The sequence below is a fragment of the Eumetopias jubatus genome, unplaced genomic scaffold (genome assembly GCF_037043125.1).
Source record: "Eumetopias jubatus isolate StellerSeaLion01/CBP00866 unplaced genomic scaffold, mEumJub1_p1.0 scaffold_13, whole genome shotgun sequence".
NCBI lineage: Eukaryota > Metazoa > Chordata > Mammalia > Carnivora > Otariidae > Eumetopias > Eumetopias jubatus.
The window spans coordinates 45,329,538-45,350,220 of NW_028274819.1; the positions used below are offsets into that span (position 1 = coordinate 45,329,538).

Sequence of the window (20,683 nt, forward strand, 5' to 3'; positions counted from 1 at the left end):
GAGCTCACAGATTCAACGGACAGCAAACGATAAATGCTAGCTATTATCATTGTTTTGTAAAACCCCCCTTCTTTGAGCATAGTTAAAAAACATTTCTTAACTTGGTATAACCCAAAGTTTCCTAAGCTCATGTGGTCACAAAAGCCTACAGATGTACCCTGAAGAAATGCTGGTTTAAATCCATGACTTGCAACACAGGCACCAGATCTCTGGCCACAGGACCAACGGGCAGGAGGCCCGACACCCCATCCAAAGTCAGTGGTCCACGGTGTTAACACCTGGGGATTGGAGCCAAGGCCCAGCATCTTCTGGGAGAGGGCTAAGCCCCTCTCCTGCTCAACATCAGAGTGATATCCCTACAAAAGCTTCAAAACGCCTAAGAGGTATCAGGTGAAATGAAGAAGGGGACCCTGTCAAGCTCTGCCATCGACCCAGCCTCTACCCAGCTAGCTGCTAGCTTTCAGGTGAAACTGAGGGCTGGGAAGCACTCTGCAGGGACAGAGTATGCCTATGACGGAAGAGAATTTGTTTTAAAATGAAGTCAAAGCCATTGACAGGTTGGGGAGCTGAGATTATGGGGTACAGTGGAATGTCTTTGACCTTTTCGTAAATGTTCCCAAATGTTGTTGTCACATCATCTTTTCAACAATAAGCAAACAAAAGCCCACAGAGATGTATGAGGCACTCCTGCTAATGAGCTTCCATTCTCATTAGTGGGCAGAGGGAGAAAAAACACAGTTGGGGACACAGACACTGGCGTAAAGGCCGCCAGAGAGGCAAAGATGAGTGAGTAGTGTGTGTCTCGTGTCTAGCTCCTCTGCTCATTCTCCACTTACCCACCATTCTGAGAGCTGAGGGCAGAAGTCCTCGTTCTTTCATTATCGGGACGACTGGCCTTCTGCAGGTCCATCCATCCCACCCTTGTATTACTAACCTCTGCTGGCAGCAAGCTCCTGGGCCCTCCCAGCTCCATTGGGGAGGTACCGTTTCTGTCCTGTCGTGTGCCACCTGCAGGCAGTGAGTTTATGGGCAAGGAGGCAACACGAGCAGAGCTATGGGGACACCTGTAGCCAGAACCACAGTCTGTCTGCTGAACACCATGCTCTCAGCTCCTCTTCCTTGGCAGCCGCCCACGGGCAGGCAGAGCTGGGGACGGAGGTAAGAAGCTGAGACTTGCGTTTTCTTTTTGCTCCTGACATCCAAAGGCCCCTGCAGTGCACTGCTGGAACGCAGGACCTCTACATGTCAAGAGGACAGGAAGGTGAAGGGAGGGCAAAAATTTATCACACTTTAACAGGGGCCTTGAAGATATGGTTGAAAACCAAAGGGCTGAGCGCAAAGCACAAAAACTCTGGAGCCAGATGAGAATCTGAAATCTCAATTTTGCTCATATGTGCAACGGGGATACAGTATGTATAATACGCAACAGGACTGAAGATGAAAGGGAATAATGCACAGAGGGTGCTCGGCATAGGGCCCAGCATATAATTAGTGTTGGGGAAATCGCAGCAGCTAAGATTACTATTGTTGTGGTTTATTATTATGTGAGATTACTAGATCCTGGGGGAGAAGAAAAGAACTTTCCTGCTTTAGCTACCCCTCCTGCGTAGCAAAGAAAAAATAAACACAAGTAAGCCAAGAGCTAGGAGCAAGTTGTGAAGCCATGTGACTGTTCAAATCCTAGATTCTGGCCCACTCATAACAAGCTTCTCGGGGTGTGGGTCTCTCCTGTGCCTGAAGGAAGGAAAAGAGCTGTGTCCACTCACTGCTCTGTGCCATGTGCTTTCTACATACGTGACCTCAGGTAATCGTGGCCTTGCAACGACACCGTAGGGACATTTTATTAAAGTCATTACACATGGGGGAAATGGAAGTTCAGAAATGAACAGACTAGCCTGAGGTCACACTTCCGGGAATAGTCCTGGAGTTAAGAATAAAACTTGGACCTGTCAACGCCACAGACCGTGCATTTGCTGCAAATATCAACCACACTGTCTCCCAGCAGAAAATGCCTCGACCCTTCTCACTCAGATCTACTTTCTACTTTTTCTGAAAGCTGACTTGAGAAAAAAGAAGAAGGAGATAAAAAAAAGCTAACTAATGTTTTCAAAATTCTAAGAAGCTAAATTAGAATTCAGGATAAATACAATGATTCGCAGATACAGCAGACAGACTCTTCAAAGGTTTCTATTTTGAGGAAGTTACCTTTGTACGCCAGTGGCTGAAATGAACTGAGAAGGGCAGGCTGTCTTTGCCAAAGGAAACCGGGCACTGCCTCTCCCAGGCTGGTGACGTGAAACCAAACCCTGACCGCTGGCATCTGGGTGCCTTTATTCCTGCCAAGAGGTGACTTTGTTTCTAAGAATACAAAGGACTAAAGAAGGTATCCTGGAGACCACAGCAGTGAGACAAACAGCCCTCCCTTCTCCCCTTAATTCAACCTGGGTAGGTCAGGAATCCCTCTGCCCCCAAATCCAGAAGACTGAAAAGAAGAAATCTACCTGATATGTTTGGGTTCAAGTTTTGATAAAACCCAAACTCTAAAAAAACCATTTGGTAAGACTCTAACTACTTCCCATCCCGTCAGTTCTCCTTATAAGGGAAGAAGGCCAGGGTGAATACCTTACTTCCCTCTCTCCTTCCCAAATAAATCCCATTTTCTTTTCAGCAATGGTGGTTTCCCCAAAACTAAAGGTGAAGCGCAAAACCAAAAAAGGGCAATTCTATTTTATAGGGCAGGAAACAAATATTTGCAAAGCAACACCAACAGCAACAACTAAAATCCCAAGTATTAGGGGCAATACATAAGCAGAAACAGGGTAAATGTCAAGAAGTCATGTATACTAAAAGCCCAAGACTAAATTTCCTTGATATCCAAAATAGAGGTTAATGTTGGTTTGTTCAATTATAAAAAAGTCTCCTTAGGCACTCAGGAGATATGTTGATGATTAACAGATCAATGACAACAACAAAAAAGGTATTCACTCTGCTTACTTCTTTTATGGATTTCAGTAGAACAAACCGGCATTCCTATGACACATTCTATGCTAGGCACAGGGAATCCATGACCTAATAAGTACAAAATCCCTCCCTTCAAAGAACCTATAGAGTTGAATGTATGGAGCTAGCTTGTTGACCCTACAGTCAGAATCATATATTTTCCCATGTAAATATATGTTCTCAATGATCCCAACGGAGAAGAGTGGTAATAAAGAGTCAACATCCCCTCTCCTATATACCACATGACTTAAGTCAGCATTCACCTGCTCTTTTTATATGAATGGCTGTATTCTCCAGCACTAAACAGTGTTATTCGTTAGCAAGGAGAACACATGTGGAACTCACTTGAAAATGTGCATCAAGTTTCACAAGTCTAAGGTGGAAAACATGATGAGAACCAAGGTACCCATCACATCTGAGAGTAGAACACACTCAGATTTGTAAGGTTTCAGAAAATTAACCCTTCTTGCAACTATTCTCAGCTAGGCACAGGAGGATGTTTTCACAAAATGAGGGAATACATCACAAGAGGGAGATGGGGCCCTAATCCGGAAGAGGGATTAAAGAACACACTGGCCCAGTAGCTGGGGAGCTGACCTGGACAGCAGCCAGTCTGGAGTGGACAAGGAGCTGGAGGGCTGCTGGGGGGGTGTCACCAAAGGGACAATGGACCTGAAAAGACTCCCTGACTTACCTGACCACCTGGAGAAGAGTTTGAGAACTCTGTTAGAAACGCTGGAGATGAATTTGTACAGGCATGTAAAAACGAGATAAAAAAGAAGCAATAACAAATCCTAGGAAAAAAAGTTTTACAATCAAGAAAATGGTTCTAATACATCACACATTAACCATGCTGTATGTGGCATTTACAGGCTTGTAATACAAACACTCAGTGTCAATTAAACCAAAAATTGTGATATAACCAGACTGGGGGATAGGGAGGGGAGAGAACGAGGGCTCCACGTATTCGGAGAGCTAAGTCCTGGTCTCCCATAGTAAGAAGTCAACAGAAAATGTCTTGACATTAATGGATTGAAATATACAGTATGAACAGGTTATTTGGAAATACGTAGATAATACACGAAGAAATGGCTGAAAAGGCTGTAAGGAGCCGTCGCTAAGGAGTCGGACCAGGAGGTGGGGAGACACGGGGCAGAGGACTGCTGCTTTTCTTTACCAGCTGTGAGTCTGGTTCAATTTGGCTTATACACAAAGCACATGTATGACTTTATTAAATTAAATAAACAGTCAACTGAAAACTGTCTTGGAACATCATGGGAGTTTTTTGAGGAAGAGAAAGAACTATAAAGGGAAACAAAAATATTAAGAGTTGTATTTCAGGATGTTTATTCTAGTTGGTCACAAGTTCCCTGGACTTGAAAGGAACTTGGTCAGATCACAGAGCCTTCCTATGGCTCGAATACACAGGATGACTGAGCAGAAGCTGGGACTCTTGCCTGCCTGCAGGGTTCACCAAAAACACCAACGTTGCACCAGCAAAATCCCACCTGGATCAAGACTGTCCCCCGGCTCAGCGGCACCTGACACAATCTTAATACACTGATTTCTCTTTTGACTTGGGAAAATGCTCATGTTCTCTTTTCATCGTTATAATCCTTCCAGTTATTCTTCACAGTGGTTGTAAACAGGGACAAAGGTGAATGTAATTCTAAAAACTCAAACAGTTACTTGCAATGGCTTATTTAGCTACCCTGGGGGTTTAATGAAGGACTTTTCCTCCTCTCCCAAATCTGTTCGAAGGTCACTTTCTTTCCCGCTCCCGCCTTTCCTCCCCTCTCTGTTGCTTGGGGAGGCTGCAGGGAGGGGTGAGGAGGACCGGGACTCTGGAGCCTGCTGGGGTCCGTGTCTGATTCCTGGTGCAGGTGCCACTTCCTGGTGGGGTCATCTAAAATGGGCAAGTTCAGCCCCCGGGGGCAGCTTCCACATCCGTAATGCAGGGGTCAACCTAGTACCTATCTTGAAGGAGTGTTACAAGCATTAAATGAGATAATGTGTGGAAAATATATAATGCTGTTGCTTGCACATAATTTGTTACTATTACTGCTTTTATTGCCAAGTAATCATGATAATTCTCTACTTCACATGAGATAATGTGAAATTAAGCTTGTCCTTCTGATGGCAGCGAAATGGAAATACCAAAATTCAAAGCAGAAATTGAGAAGAACATTTGAGACATATAGGGTGATTCCTACTAGTCCCAAACTGCCATTAGCCACTGTAATGTAGGGTGGCTGAGGTGGGGGTGATGTGCACCCAGAGCCTGGAGTGATCTGGCCCCCGAATTTCCTTCAGACACATCAGTGCCTGCTCTCTGAAGCACACACAGCCTGTCCTTGAAAGTGCCCATCACTACCCATGAGACAAACCGGAACAACACAACTCCCAAAAGCGACCACTGGGGTTTTTTCTTTCTTTCCTCTTTTTTGAAAGCACGGCTAATAGATTCTATTCCAGAGACGTCTGGTGAGGCAGCTCACTTCTGTGAAAAAGGACAGAGAAAGCCGACAAATCTGCAGGTCCTTGGCATCGCTGCCGGTTCCTGAGACACGCCCAGAGCTGCACTACACAGTCTGACATGAAGAGGGCGGTCTTTTCCCAAATTTGTTTCAAAAATTCCAAGTATTTGAAGAACGCAGTAAAACCTTGAAAAATGACTGCTGTCAAATAATACCAAGAGAAGAACTATAATCCACTTAGGAATTTAAAGAAACCAAGACAAATAACTCCTGTCAAGGGATGCTAATGTACAAGTTGGAACAGAACAGGGAGGGACAAATCACCTACAATTGCTTCCTGTCCCTCTCCTGCCTGGGCTCTGTCCAGACACCCCCAGGGCAGCCTGGGCAGCCTGTGATAACCCCTGGGCCCTGCAGGGACAGGGAGTGGCTGTGGGGCCAAGCCAAGGAGAGGGACCTGCATATTCAGTGCTTGGGGGGAGCAGGGCGGGCTGTGCGGTGGGGCTTGCCTGGGCTCAAACTTCAGCAGGGCCTCTCAGCTAACTGCTCAGAGGCACCGGCCCTGTTCTGGCTACTTGGCACCTGGGCACTGCTTCATCCCCTCCCCTGTACTCTTCTCAGAAACAAACAGCACCGAAAGCAAAGAATAAGGAGCAGGTAAGTCCTTCCTGCCCAGATCTCACACCAGGAGGCACCACCTCACCCCTGCCTCCCACTTCCACCACCATCTTCACAGAGGGGCTACTGTTTTCTCAGGAAGTGGGTCTCCCCCCCCCCCCAGAGGGGCAGCTGTAAGGGCCCACGGGCCACATGCAGGGACAGCAACTGGGAAAGCAGGCTCGTGGGGTGCCGACCTGCCAAGGAAAGCAGATGGAGCCTGGCTGGGCCTCTGTGAAACATCCATAAAACCCAGATTTCCAGATGCTTTCAATTGCCTCATCCCTCGATGGCAATGAAAAAAGAGGGTGAGTGCCCAGAGCTGCTCAGACACAGGAGTAAACCAGGCACCACCGTGAGAGGGTGCAGCTGGGTGAGGATGAGCACCTAGGATGGCTCAGCCGCCGCGAGGGACAGAGCAGGAGAAACCACACCACACCACGGTTGAGCCACCCCTCCATCACCCAAAAACACTGCATTGCTTGGGTCCTACTCGAAAAACGTGGGGGAAGCCAACCGCCAGACGAGCTGTAGCCTTCCTCTGAGACCCGGGAAGGCCCAATGTGCTTTCTGACCATCCATTCTAAGCATGCGGAGCGTACATTACCGACACACGGGTTAGAAGCCAGGCTTTTTGCTGTTTCTGAGCTGTGTAGCCTGTGGCAAGGGGCTCAACCTTTCTGGGTCTTGGCTTCCTCATCTGAACACAGGGCTGACACCGGGCCTGCTCTTCTCCAGGGGTCCATGTGAAGGTTAAACGGAAGAGCAAACACGACGCTTCTGTACGCGCCCCAGGGTGCCACAGAGATGCCGGTACGCAGGTGTACTAGTAAGGAGATCCACCCGCGAGCTGGGAACAGCGGTGGGAGAGGGGGCCTCTTTTCAGAAGGCCCCGAAACCAGATCTGCCCAAACAGCCATCTCCCCACGAATACATGAATACATTGCCTCAGAAGCCCCAGCAGGGCTTGGAAGCTTCTCCAGAGAAACCCCATCCTCTCCACCCTGTCCTGACACAGGCAAGGACTCTCCTGGCGCTCTGTGGAGTTTTCACCCTGCCGCTGACCGTACTACTTTACTTCTCCAATCTAGTCCCCACACAAACCACCTGCCCTTCATTTCGCCACAGGCCTCATCAACTTTATACTTCCTGAGAGCTGCACTGGTCACATTTTCCAAACCAAAACCAGGTTCCGTGATCTAACAAAGGAAATTTCGTTGAACCATGACTTTAGGCCTTGGAAAGGAGCTATAAAAATAGGAAAATTAAATCATTCTTGGGGCCACATTGACCAACCGCCTTTACGGAGAAGAGTAAGGTGATCTGTAGGACTACAGGGTGTTCTCCCTCAGAGGCCTGCCATTTCTTTCCCCAGAGGGGAGGTGCTGGGAGAAGCATCCTTCTTCTCAGATGATCACTCCACTCCTGGTTGGTCCCCTCCACATGACGCTGGGAGGGAATCCACGAAAAAGCACTTGGTACATAAGACCTCCCCCAAAGGGTGTTTATTGCTGCCACCTTCCCTCCAGCTCCTCAAACCACAGGCGTTGGATTCAGACAAACTTCCAATCTCCAGCCCTGCCATCGATGGGCTGATTCCTGGGCTCAGTTACTTAAACTCTCTGAGCCTCTCTGTTTCTAATACCCATTTCAGCAAGTTTATTTCAACAAGAGGCGAGAGCATCATCACACAGGCGGCTCTCTGCAATCCTGCTTCCTTCTCTGTTCCACGGCTCCTCAAATTACAGCACCATCCCCGGTCCCAAAAACAGTTATCTCCACTACACTCTTCCTCCCAGAGCTAACCAGTCCCCAAGGCCTTTTAGTTTTCTCAACACAATGTCTCTCCCCCGACATTCCCTATTTTCTGTCCCCCTTGGGCATGGCCAGGCCGCTGCCCTGGTTTGGTCCTTGCCACCCAACACCTGGACCAGAAAGTCTCTTCCCTACCCCAGCCACTCTCTGACCTGTCAGCCTCCTGAAACACACATCAGACCACAGCTTCTCTTTCAAAAGGGGAGTGAGATAGGAGAATACAGATTCACGTTATGCTCTGTATGTATTAAAACCTCTGGGAAGATTCATAAGAGAGGTGCCTGGGTGTTCAGTCCACTAAGCAGCTACCTTCAGCTCGGGTCATGATCCCAGGGTCCTGGGATGGAGTCCCGCATCGGGCTCCCTGCTCCGTGGGGAATCCTCCCTCTGCCTCTGCCCCTTCCCTGCTGGCTTCTGTGCGCGCGCTCGCGCGCGCTCGCTCTCGCTCTCTCTCTCTCTCTCTCTCAAAAACAAAAAGATGCATAAGAATCTAGTAACAGTGGTTAGAAGGAAGGGAAGTCTCTCTCCATTCTTTTATGCTTATCGATTTTGGACTGTGTGAATTTACTACATATTCGAATCATAATTAATTAAAAAAAAATATTCTGGTTTCCACCTGAATTTCAATAGGGTCCAAAACACCTGGCGAGCATATCCTCTCAAGCCTGGTTCCTTCCATGTCTCTGGCCTGATTTTCAGCTACATTACTACAAGATGTTCAGGTTGCAAATACATTTGCGGCGTCCTCGGTGTGGTCCAGGGACGCTACTCCCCGTAACTGTCAGAGCAATACCAAGAGAACATTAGTGCCCACACACAGACCAGAGTCAGGCTGAGCGCCTCTGCCCCAAATCTCACACAGCTAGCCAGATACCAGCCTTCTCGTTCCACTAAAACGAACATGCTGCCACTACAGGGCGAGGGGAGATGTGTTCAAAGCCCAGGTGGAAACCTTCTTTGCTTCTTTCCCTTCTTTGCCCCAAACCCTGAGAAGAATCACAGCAGCAGAAGTTGGAAAAGGAGCTCAGGGAAAACCCAGCCCAACTCTCTACCCAAGGCGAAGGGCACTGTGACAGCCAGCCTGTGCTTAGGGAGCTCGTACATTGGAAGGCAGCTGTCTTTCTGTTTGAAGAATTTCTTTATTTCTTCAAAAGTACAGGTAGGTGGTTAAGAACACAGAGTGGAGCCAAACCTTGGCACGGCCACTTCCTGGCGATGGATCTTGATAACATACCCTCATGTTTCTGAGCCTCTGTTCCTTTACTGACAGACTAGAGAGAAGCACAGGATCCACGTCAACATACTTGGCATACGGTGCTTGTAACACAGCTCAGGAAGTGCTGGTGGCTGTCACTACTATGATATATAAAGGTATTTCCTAGAGTGAGCTGAGCTGTGCCTTCCCTGTTCAAGTTTGTTCCTGTACCCCTCACAGAATGCACCTCCTTTTTCTGCAAGACCCTGCTGCTTCAAAATCTAAAGAGAATCACCACCTTGTCCCTCCCTCTCCATCCCATGGTCTCCCCCTCTCTGGCTGTAGGAACTCCTACCTAAGGAAACGCACACACTCGCCTCCTGCTTATGGAGCTGCTCGCTCCGGCATCCAGCACACCACAGGCATGAAATGTGCAATGCTGTGCCTGGGAAGTCTGAGCCAGCTGTAGAGCAGAACGTGGCCGGAGGCACCTGCCATGGCCCCGGGTAGAGGTGGTGGAAGGCTGCTAGGCTTTATCAGGAAAACCACTCCCCGTACACACACGCAGAGCCCAGATTTTCATTGGCCTAAAGGAGCAGCTGCCTAACTTGGCCACATTTCAGGCAAGGTGCTTTTAAATGGCCCACGCTGGGTGGAGGATCTTGCACCGAACACTTGAAGTCCTTTGCTATGTAACAGTGAAATCATGTAGTAAAGCGTTATTTCCAAGCATTACTAACCACTTCTAAAATAGTCTCTGTTGTTTAGATTCTTCCTTCCTTTCTTCACCCTCTGCTGTTTTTCTCTTAGCTTCAAGTGGAGCCAGAGGTAACAGAGGGACTGACTTGCTGGTTTTCCACCAATGTAAACAACCCCCGATTTGGGGGGCAATGCTACCGTCTGGTTCGTACACGATGCAGAGCCAGCAGGGGGCGCTCATCCCCCAGACGACTCTTCCTCAGCGCCTTACAGATTACAGCGGGCCACAGGCTGCATCTTGGATACAACCGGCTCCTGCAGCCTTCTGGTCATCATCTCGGGTTGCGGTCAACAGACCTGGGCCGCAATCCTGTTTCCAATGACAGCTGACGGGCTACCATGGGGCACGCTGTCTCCCGGGATTAAATAAAATGATGCACGGTGCTGCGGTCGCCACTACTGTCCTGCGGGTCTACCGGTGTTAGCGCCACCAGGGATAGGGGAGTCGTGACGACGTCTTCAGTGGTGGCGATGGGCACGTACGTTGTCAACCGAAGAGTGACTTTCCAGAATGGCTGGTACCAGGGGGGCCACCCTAGCCTGGGGACCCAGCGAACCAGGTCCTCCTCCTGCCCTTGCTGCTACACAAGCGTGTGTTCGAGCCCCGGCCGCGGACTAGCTTAGGCCATCTCTCCAGGCCTCTTCCATAAAAAGGAACAGAATTACCTACCTCATGGGGCTGTGACAAAGATGAAAGAGATCACTCATGAAAACCAGCACAGCACCCTGCTCATTAATTTGTTTGGCGTTTGTCACCATTACCTATAAGCTCCCTGACTCCAAAGAGCCAAAGTCTTTGGAAGCAGGTAGGGGAAACTGTGTATCTATGTCTGTATGGAGACAAAGATTTGGAGAAAACAAACACAAAATTGAAATGGTTTGGGGACCTTTAAGTAGTTGTCACTTTGCTGGCTCCCTTATCAAATTAACAAGCTTAAGGTCTCATGTTGTATTTTAAATACTGTATATCCAGCTTTGTTAAAAGGCAGCAGTTGAATTTACTTTAGATGGCTTTAAGTTCTCCTGTCGTTGGGAAAAAAAAGAGTAAAATTAAAGTCTGAGAAGCCACAGAAAGTCTGAGAACCAAAGAACCCATCCACAAGCTCCAAGTTTTTCAGTGTGACGTTGGTCCTGAAGTGCCATTACACACTCATTGTATCAGCACCCTGTGTTTGCAAAATAAAGCACACATTGTGCAACTTGAGAAGCTGGTGCTTGAGACACTGTCACAGTGCTTTAAATAATTTTGTAAATTATTGATTTCGATGAATCCCATTTCAATTAATCACCTTTTTCTCCCAAGGTCCTCTCACTTCCTTCTCACATGAGAACCATCCTTCAAACCCTCACATTTCTACTTAAATAAATTCATATGCTATTATTCACAATCCCCCATGTATTCATTTGTATCCATTAAATTGTGCAAATGCACTGCAAAATAAGCGTTTTTGTGAAAACAAGTGTATTCGTGCTGCAAATTAAGTGTTTATGACATAGGAATGTGGGAAGCCACATCAAAAGTGACACACATGTTACAATGTAACAACTTGATGTCACAACAGTGATAGAGCTTTGGTTGGCACGGTCTGATAGACCTAATTTTAAAATGACATGACACAGGGGCGCCTAGGTGGCTCAGTTGTTAAGCGTCTGCCTTCGGCTCAGGTCATGATCCTGTGGTCCTGGGATCGAGCCCCGCATCGGGCTCCCTGCTCAGCGGGGAAGCCTGCTTCTCCCTCTCCCACTCCCCCTGCTTATGTTCCCTCTCTCGTTGTCTCTGTCAAATAAATAAATAAATTCTTAAGAAATAAATAAAAAATTAAAAAATCATGACACAAGCCAGAAACACTAACATATATATTAGAAGGTATTATTACTTTCTGAAATTATACATTTTTAATCTAAAGAGCAAGTAATTTTCAAATGGTGAAGAAGGGCCGTTTACTCCACAGAAGCACTTAACATCATCTTACGTAATGGGTGCGCGTGCGCACTTCTCACCTCTTCTCCTCTGGAACACAGGCTCCAGGAGAATGAGGATTAGTTCCCTAACACCTGGAACAGTGGCTGGCATGTAGGAAGTGTTTAAAAAGTATTTGTTGAATGAATTCCAATTTTTTTCAGTCCCCAACTCATGCCCCCCATAAAGCATAGTTATGTTCTCAAGAGGCCCAAGGGTGTCGACTCACAGCAGGCCTTGCATTTACTTTAGGGCCTCTGAAGTCATGCGCTCAAGTCCAATCTTTAGAGCCAAACCTTTCCATTCATCAATAAAAGGCCAAATCCAGTTGAACCAGTCCGATTATCATGCATAATCCTAAACACGGAAGAAACATGATGTATCTCTGGACTTGTTCCAAGGGGGCGGGGGGCCCTGCCTTTACGAAACTATTCACCAACTTTCTTACTGCTTTCTACACTCAGAGTCATCACCTCTGGAATGTTCTTCTCCCTTATTCTCCTTACCTTCCAGGGTAAGGGTGACTTCCTCAAGGAAGCCTGCCCTGTCCCGTTAATCACTCACAGCGCTTAGTGCTCTTCCTTCATGGAAGTCACCACACTTCACAATGACCTCGTGTGTGTCTTCGTGCTACATGTCACACCCCACACAGGCAGACACGGTGCCCGTCTGTGCCGCGCTGTGCAGCGCCTTACACGCACGTGCAGGTGCTCCTAAGCATTTACGGATTGGACTGAATGAATCCAGTGGTTCTCAATGTGAAGCCCAATAAACGCTAACAGCGGAAAGAGGAACTGGGCATTCCTGGCCCTAATAGGTCCATAAATGGAGAGAACAGTCACAAGAGGGGGCTGCCATGGGCTTTTTTAATTAAAAAAAACAAAAACAAAAATAAAACTTTTGTGATAAAATATTCTATCGTCTTTTAACCAGGGAAACAGGGAAGAGCTCTGTTCTTTAAAAAACGGTCAAAAGCAAAGAGAGAGATTGGCTCACACGGGAGATATGTAGACTGGAGAGAGAGAACTTCAAAACTGGGGGTGGTTTATAGTAGTGAAAAGAGTATAATGAAATCGATTTGGGCTCCTGATCCCTCTGCTTATTCACTAACCATCCTTAATTGTTTAATGTGTCTGGGCCTCAGTTTCTTCAGCTGTAAAACGGGGGAAACAGAATCTACTCATGGAGCACTACAAAGACAGAATGAAATAATCAACTACAGCGTACTCTGTAAGCAACGAGGTGTCCTACCAACCCGAGTTACGCAAAGCGAAAAGCATCGCTGGGCTGAAACCCAGTCTTCGGCCAAAGAACCCCCTATGCTTTCCAGAAAGAACAAGAAACAAAGAATCAGGAGGGTAATCGTTTTTGTTTATATCTCAGTGCCTCTCACAGAGAAGGATTTTATGCCATCACCATCACCCTTCTTATAAAACCACTCAGCCACACGAGAAGAGCGATCGATCCAGCTGGCCTTTCCCCTCCTCGTCCCAATAAGCTGCCTCAATGGGCCTAATGACCTACTTTCCATCTCTTTCTTCATTTTTTCTCCTAATTTTGGAACAGGCTCTATTTTTCTACCCAGAGTTCACAATTCATAAACAGAAATGTCAGGGGTCCACTGAGTCTCCACTATGGTGATGGCTTGTGGCGTCTCCCTAGTCAGAGGCTTTCCACTGAGCTACAGTACAAAGACCCCAGAGAGGTCAACTCCGACTGTTCAGTATGTCGGTATTTACAACAGATGGTGAAATCATCCATGACACTTTCTCCTGATGACAGAACGACAGCAAAGCAGTGAACACATATAGAGCGTGGGACCTCTGCGCGTCGGGAGCCCCAGAGATCAGGGCGGTGGGGTGAGAGAGAGCTCATGGAAAGGAGTTGGTGAGGATCCTGAAGACAAACTCCTGATTCCTGCATTTTTGCCTAGGGCTCACCCACACACAGATGCAATGCACAGATGCACAGCAAAGGAGTGGGAGTGAAGAAAGGGTCTGGGGATTGTTGGGTGGGAAAGAAGGGGGGCTCACATATGTATGGGAAGTGATGGGCCGGGCTGGGAAACAATGGCGTGATGGGAACTAGACGGGGCAGGGAAGACAGCAAAGAACAAAAATGACAGAGTCCAGATGCCAACGTGACTGGTGCTTATGTCATAAAGCATTGCTTTCTGTACCGAACTGCTAGAATACCAGCTTGTTACTTCTCCGTAAGAAGAGAACCACTTGCTATCTTGAGCAAAGATAGACTTGCAAAGGCAGGACAGAGCAACAGCTAAATGCTTAAGGCTTGAGTTTTAAAGACGTGAATTTGAATCTCCAATCTATCAGATATTAACTGTGTGACTTCAGAGAAATTCCTTAACCTTTCTGTTTCCTCATCTGTCCGACGGTACCGACACTTTAGGGGTTTTTGTGGGTGTAAAGCGTGACTATATATATAAATAGCTTTCCACGGTGCCAGCCACATGTCAGGGTTCAAGAACCATCACCTGCTGTTAATCTTCCTAAACACAAGAGCCCTGTTAAAGTCTTTCCCTTCAAGCTCCAGCATTCCCTGGAGTTTGAGGTCCAGAGCACTCATAAATATTCGGCTCTACAATTCTATCTGCTTGTCAATAGAAATACCTTTTTACTTAAGTGAAAGTCTGGCTCTTCTGACCCAGGTTGTTTGGCAGGCATGAGCGAGGGGGAAAGGAGAAGGAAGGCAGAGGAGTGTGAAGGTGAACAGGAATGGGATTCAAGGCACACCTTGCAGCACACTCACCGAGTCTGGGTCTCGCTGCTGTTCAAGGAAGGCTGAGAATTCCACCAGGCGAAGTTTGGTTGTGCCAATCGAGCGGCCCTGCCAGGCAGGGACCGAGGGGGCTGGGGCTGACGCAGGCTCGAACCCTGAAAGACCAATCATCACCTTTAAAGCAGGCCCCGTGCCTCCCCTCGGGCCTGAGGCCAGTGCTGGGACCGGGCCCTGCAAAACGGCTGCCCCCCTCCACCAGAGTCCAGGGGCAGAATGAAGTCAGGTAGTGGGAGGATTCTGGCCAAGGACCCAGAGGCACAACGCTAGGGGGCTCCTCACAATGTCAACTTCGGCCCAGGTTAAGGGCTGGAGCACCCCCCATCCCAGACAAGGGGCCGGCTGGGGTCCAAGGCCAAAGTGGCTGAACAGCCTGAAGTGAATTCTGCAAGGATCCCCCAAGAAATTTCTTGTGTTTGCCCATCTCCTTCCTTAAGACTGTGGTCACCAGCACTACAGAATTACTCAGAATGCTCCGTGACACTGGAACAGAGCACAACATGTGAATGCATGTCCTTTCAGAGGACTCAATAACAGACAGCAGTTCAACGGAGTGACTCCACGTGCACACGTGTTGGGGGGGGCAGGTGGGCTGGCCAGATTCCGGGTTGCTAGTCAAGGCTTCCCTGGAAGCTCTTCGTTAAAGAGAGGGTACAAGGAACTGAAACCTACTTATATAATAAAGGCTGGCTAATCCCCTATCACCCTCAAGATCTGAACTGTCCCATTCAGCCTGTTTATGACGAGGAAGGAACCATAGCTACTTCCCCTTCCAAGGGTGACCCAGGGTCCTTGGTGAAAGTGATCGGGCTTCCCTTTTTTTTTTTCAGGTTTTTTTTTTAAATTGAGATATAATTAACATATCCAAATCCTTTTCCCCCCATTTTTAAGTAAACTCTATGCCCAATGTGGGACTCGAGCTCACGACCCCAAGAACAAGAGTGGCATGCTCTACGGACTGAGCCAGCTGGGCACCGCTGGCTTCCCTTTCCTTTAAAAACCCATCTGAAGAACTCCGGGGAACTGGCTGGGGGCACTGAACACGTCTGTGACCCTTCTGAGTTCCAGGCTTAAGGAGAGTAGGGGTGAGGAGGGGGCGCCCAAGGCACTGCAGGTACAGCGGACAGGCTCTGTGGAGCAAAGCAACGGGCCCAGCCACCAGCTGCACAGGATGGTCCTCCGAGGGGAACTCCCTTGGAGACTCACCTGGAATGGGGGCTGTGACCGCTGGCTGGATGGGGTAGGCCTGTTGCACGAAGGGCTTGACGCTGGGGAGGGAGGGGTGGAGAGTCAGAAGTCGAGCCTATAGCAGTGGCTACTCCCCAGGTTTGGCCTTGGCCTCCCAGGGCTAGGGGCCCAACCTGCACCCCACCCCACCACCCATAAGGCTCCCGGCCTGCAGGTGCTGACACAGCCCAGGCAGAGCTCCGCCAAGACAGAGATAGTTACCCTCTCTGCTTGAGAGGAGCCAGCAGGTGCTGGGGACCAAACCATCAGGCCTCACACCACTTCAGCGGGATGAGCTGGAGAGACATCAGCCTGATTCCCGTATGCTGTGACATCTAATCAAATCTCTCTTCTCGTCCCTGTGGTGACCAAGGTCAGGGGTCACCATTCCCAGGCAAGGTTTGGGACATGCTTCGGGCTCTCCCTCTCTTGGCTGAACAGCTTCAGTTCTTTTGAGAACAGGTGGGCAGGACTTCCTTTCTGCTTTTATCTCCAGATGATCCTCAGCTTCCCCTTGCCCTCAAAGCACCAGCAGGACTGTCGATTAGCTGCCCTCACCCCCCAGGAAAGCCAGGATGGGCCAGGCTCTAGGAGCGCCTTCACTGTCCTCTCTCAGACAGGGGCTTCTCAGGAAGACCCCAGGTTCTGCCCTCCAAAGCCACGAAGGCCCGGGGCCCCTCTCCCTGTTTCCAGCTGGATGAGCAACTAATACTTAAGGTGGCAGTGAGCCGTTTATGCCTCTCTAGACCAACTCCAGTCTCTCTCCTGCTGCTGGCCTCAGTGGATGATGGGAGATGACTCTGGGGACCTCAGATTCAATCTCTTTTCTCCCACAAGCTCCCAGGCAGTCTGGTCCTGGGGAAACGCCACCGAGGCGGTGCTATGACCAGACCCTTGTTGTGACTGCTAGCCCCTCCCCAGACTTACTCTTGTGAGGATCCTGGCTGCCCTGTTTGTATCATTCCTGGCCAGAACTGGAAGGCAAAAGGCAAGAGGCATCAGGATTGTGAGTTCACACAAAAGCACTGTTCAGGACATCCACACATTCCAACCCCTGCTAAAGACAGTGGGCTCAGATCGTTCGTCTGCTGCTGAGTGACCCTGTCTAGATGCAGATGTGGTTGCCGATGTGCACCAGAGAGCAACCTGCTTCCTTGGCCTAGCAGCCCAGGCCTCCCCGGAGCTCCTCCTCCAGATGGTTGCCCTGAGGGCAGGGACCAGACAGCAGCTCTTCCGTGTTCTCCTGACACCCACCCGAGATCTGGGCACATGACAGGGGGCTCACAAATATTTCATCCGGCCGCTTTATCCACGCACCCACCTGCCCATCCTCCTCTTCCTCCCTCCATTCGCAAATGCTCCCTGTGTGACATTCTGCCTCCGCAGCTCACAGCACCATGGGCCCGGCCAGGAGAGGACAGAGCTCTGAACCAGAGGCCAAGAGCTCCGAGGAGCAATGCAGACACCCCCTTTGCTGTGCACCTCCCTGAGGCTTCTGGTGCCTGCCACCCCCTGGGGACAGGCAGCCTGTGTAGAAGGGGCTGCAGAGCAAGTCACAAGGCCCTGGGTTTGAGTCCTGATGGCACTAGCCATGATCACATTACCTAACTCGCTTTGTGACTCACTAATCTCATCATCCTCAAGACGGCAATAACAATGAGAGGCATTTAAGATTATTGCGAAGATGAATGAGATTATAACATTAACTTCTCAGCCTTTGGTAGACGCAAACTGAAAACGGTAATAGAATACTTTGCCCCTTTAACGGTTAGTTCCCTTAAAGGGGCCTTGAGGACACAGGAAAAAAAAAAAAAAAGCAGAAGCAGGTCAGAGCCCAGAAGGACACCGGCAAAGTGATACCTAATTCCATGCCTGTGGGGACCCAGGATCCCAGCCTCTAGCTTTCTCTCCCGGCCCCCTCCCTCTCACCACTGTGCACCTGGCATCATCAGCTAACCACAGGTGGTCCTCCCCGCCCTCACACCAGGCCCAAGAACAAGCACCAGGTGGATGGCTTCACGCCGCCCCTCACCTGTAGGGGCCACCCCTACCGGACGGGCTTGTGACTTACCCCCGGCGCCCCCGGGAAGGCGGGGCGTGGAATCCCAGGCAGCCCCAGCTTGTTGTGAATGGCGGTGGCTGAGACGATCTGTGCCGACGACATGGCGGCCATGTGCTGCAGGGCCTTATCCTTGGCTGTCTGATCCTTGAAGGTGACAGTGACACACAGACTTACTACGTAACACATAGCTACCAGGCAGCTTCACTTGCACAGCCACGAGCACATGGACTAAACCCAGAGCCACAGAGGAGGCTGGAGAAGCAAACATGCACGGATGAATAAACACAGCCAAAAGGCTAAAACACACTCAGCCTACCGTACTCTGAACCCTTACGGAGACTACCCAGTGGCAACATTTTTTTAAAAAAATGTTTTAATCCATTTTCCAACAGAATGGGAAGCCTCTGAGAAGAGTGGGCAGTGTATTTATTTTTCCAGCTTCCAAAGGGAGGTTTCTCCAATTACTTAACACACTCAAGGAAAGGGAGAAAAAAAACCAAAAGGCCCTGCACTAAAGCATACAGGTGGAAGAGGGAGAGAGGAGAGGGGGGTGGTGGCTCTGGGGTAGGACCGTCCACAGGGTGTGGGCAGGCCCCATCTGTGGGCGCTGTCACGGGGCCACAGTCCCAGGAGCTGCTGGAGGCATGCGAGGCCCGGGAGCCCTGGCAGACACCTGGTGGGGAGGCTCAGAAGCAGCAGGGCAGGTGGGGGGCCATGACGGGGCCAAGCAGCATGCTGGCGGGGGCGCATGCTTTCTCAGGTACCCCCACCATGGAGGTCTAAGGCTACACGGGTTCTCTCTATAGCCAAGGACACAGGGGACGCTACCCGGCAAGTGGTTTCTCCCTTTCCTAAATGGGTCGTTTCTAGAAAAGCCAAGGCTGGTAACACAAAGCTAGCCAAAAAGTCTGCCAAGCACAGCTAAAATACAGAATACTCAATGTGGTGAAAATACTTACCATGCTTGTTACCTGGATACAACAATAAACAGTTTGTTAAAAGAATTGTGGACAAAGGCAGGGGTATTTTTCTTCTTCACTTAAAAAATACACATATTTACACAAACACACAATATGGGGTACAATAGAATGCATAGGACTCTGGGTCTTTTTCACATTTTAACAGGAATGTATGACCCAGATAACCATCTAGAAAGGCAATTACCAACCAGTCCACCCATTTCAAAAACTACTCCCAACCCCTTTGAGCTGGTTCTGTGGCTTCCCCAGTGTAGATGGAGAAATGGTCAGCCCCCAGGTGTGTGACAGATCCTGATGGTGCAGGCAGAGATTCATGCTTGGTAAATATGTCAAGGTGCCTGGCTGCTCACAGAAGGTCTATACAATCTCTACCAGGCCAGACTCTGTCAGAACAGGAACAAAATGGTGGCACCAAAGTAAAGAAAGTGGCCACCACAGCTGCCACTCAGAGTCAGTGCGTGAAGGTCAAGGGAAAGTTCAGGCTAAGACACAGCTGAGAGTTGGCTTCAATGTGTACGGATTTACCCAAAGGTGACTCATAAGCATGCTGAGGTACCAGAGGCTGGGAGAAATTGAAAAAAAAAAAAAAAAAAAAAAATCCAAGCCTACAAAATAACTACTAGGGGCTTCTAAAAAAGATCAAGTTAGGTGCTCCCAAGGTAGAAACACCACTTGGTCCCATAACTGCCAGGAACACCATGTGAATTTTCAAAAAGCTTACATTACCCCTTGGAAAAGAGCCTAACACTTGCATAGAACTGTACATTTTATCCATTTCTCTGGCTCTCAACTGACAAAGCAATGGGCCTCATGTAACAGCTTTTGGGGGTTGTCCATGGTCATTGGGATCATCTCGAAGGGCACATGCTGCAGCTTAAGGACAGGGTGAAGGCCCAGGAAGCCTGCAGGATCCCTCGTCCCCAACAGAATGGCTCCAGGCACTAGTGTGGGGCTTTGCTGCCTCGGGTCAGATGGCATTCCTTGAGCTGAGCCCCCATTTGCTCATCTGAATGCTCTACCTAAAGCTAGCTTCCTCTGTTAACGTTTTTGCTTTTTTTTTTTAAACGAGCTGAATCATTTCAGATACTGAGATGCCCAAAAAAGACAAATCTTGATGTTAGTGGAATATACTAAGTGTGCAAATGCCCTAAAGCCAAACAGAACCTGACACACGCAGATCTCAGTGCCAGTCAATCTACTCCTCGCTGGTCCTGTGGTTGCACCTGCCACCTGTCTCATCATCCCCGCAGAGGGGGATCCAGGCTAATGAACAGAAAACCCAGCTCCAGTCCCACAACACCCTTCTCTGTCAGGAGTGCCTTGACAGCAATACAAACTCACTGAGGGGTTCTTTTTAGATCCGTCCCCTTGTACTCCAGCCCCCAAGCCACCTAACCCCTAATGAGAGGTTATAAACGCCCTCAGGATGACTTCTGAGCTAACATCACATCACAGGTATAACCACAGGTGTCATCCACCACAAGGAACAAGCCTTACCACTTTGCCAGGGGCCAGGCTCAGGGAGCTGGGACAGTGACAGCCCAGTCTTCTTGCTGGTCTGGCTGATTCAAATTGAGGAATAACTAGGAAAAGAGCTGTGGGCTTGGCTCTATTCCAGAAGTCTATCATGGGCCTCCACGTTCATGAAACGCTGATGGCGGGGTGACCCGGCTCCCCCAGACACAGTGACTGTGCACCCTCAGGGGTAGGGACTCAAGAATCCAAAGTCGGGGTATGAATGGAAAGGAGTCCCCC

General features: G+C 49.1%; 1 protein-coding gene across 6 annotated transcripts in view; it reads right to left on the reverse strand.

The window, feature by feature from the left end:
• Positions 1-20,683, reverse strand: part of TEAD1 (TEA domain transcription factor 1) — a 228,616-nt gene that overhangs the window by 32,373 nt on the left and 175,560 nt on the right. For 3 of the 6 annotated variants that reach the window (XM_088018138.1, XM_028116833.2, XM_088018139.1), the window contains 4 exons: positions 17,958-18,092; positions 16,814-16,860; positions 15,866-15,927; positions 14,633-14,757 (listed from right to left, as the gene is read on the reverse strand). In XM_088018138.1, coding sequence (XP_087874264.1) covers positions 14,633-14,757; positions 15,866-15,927; positions 16,814-16,860; positions 17,958-18,092 — 369 coding nt within the window. Of the gene's footprint in view, positions 1-14,632; positions 14,758-15,865; positions 15,928-16,813; positions 16,861-17,957; positions 18,093-18,907; positions 18,920-20,683 lie in introns of those variants that run through there. The other 3 variants (XM_088018140.1, XM_088018137.1, XM_028116832.2) reach the window with 2 other exon arrangements.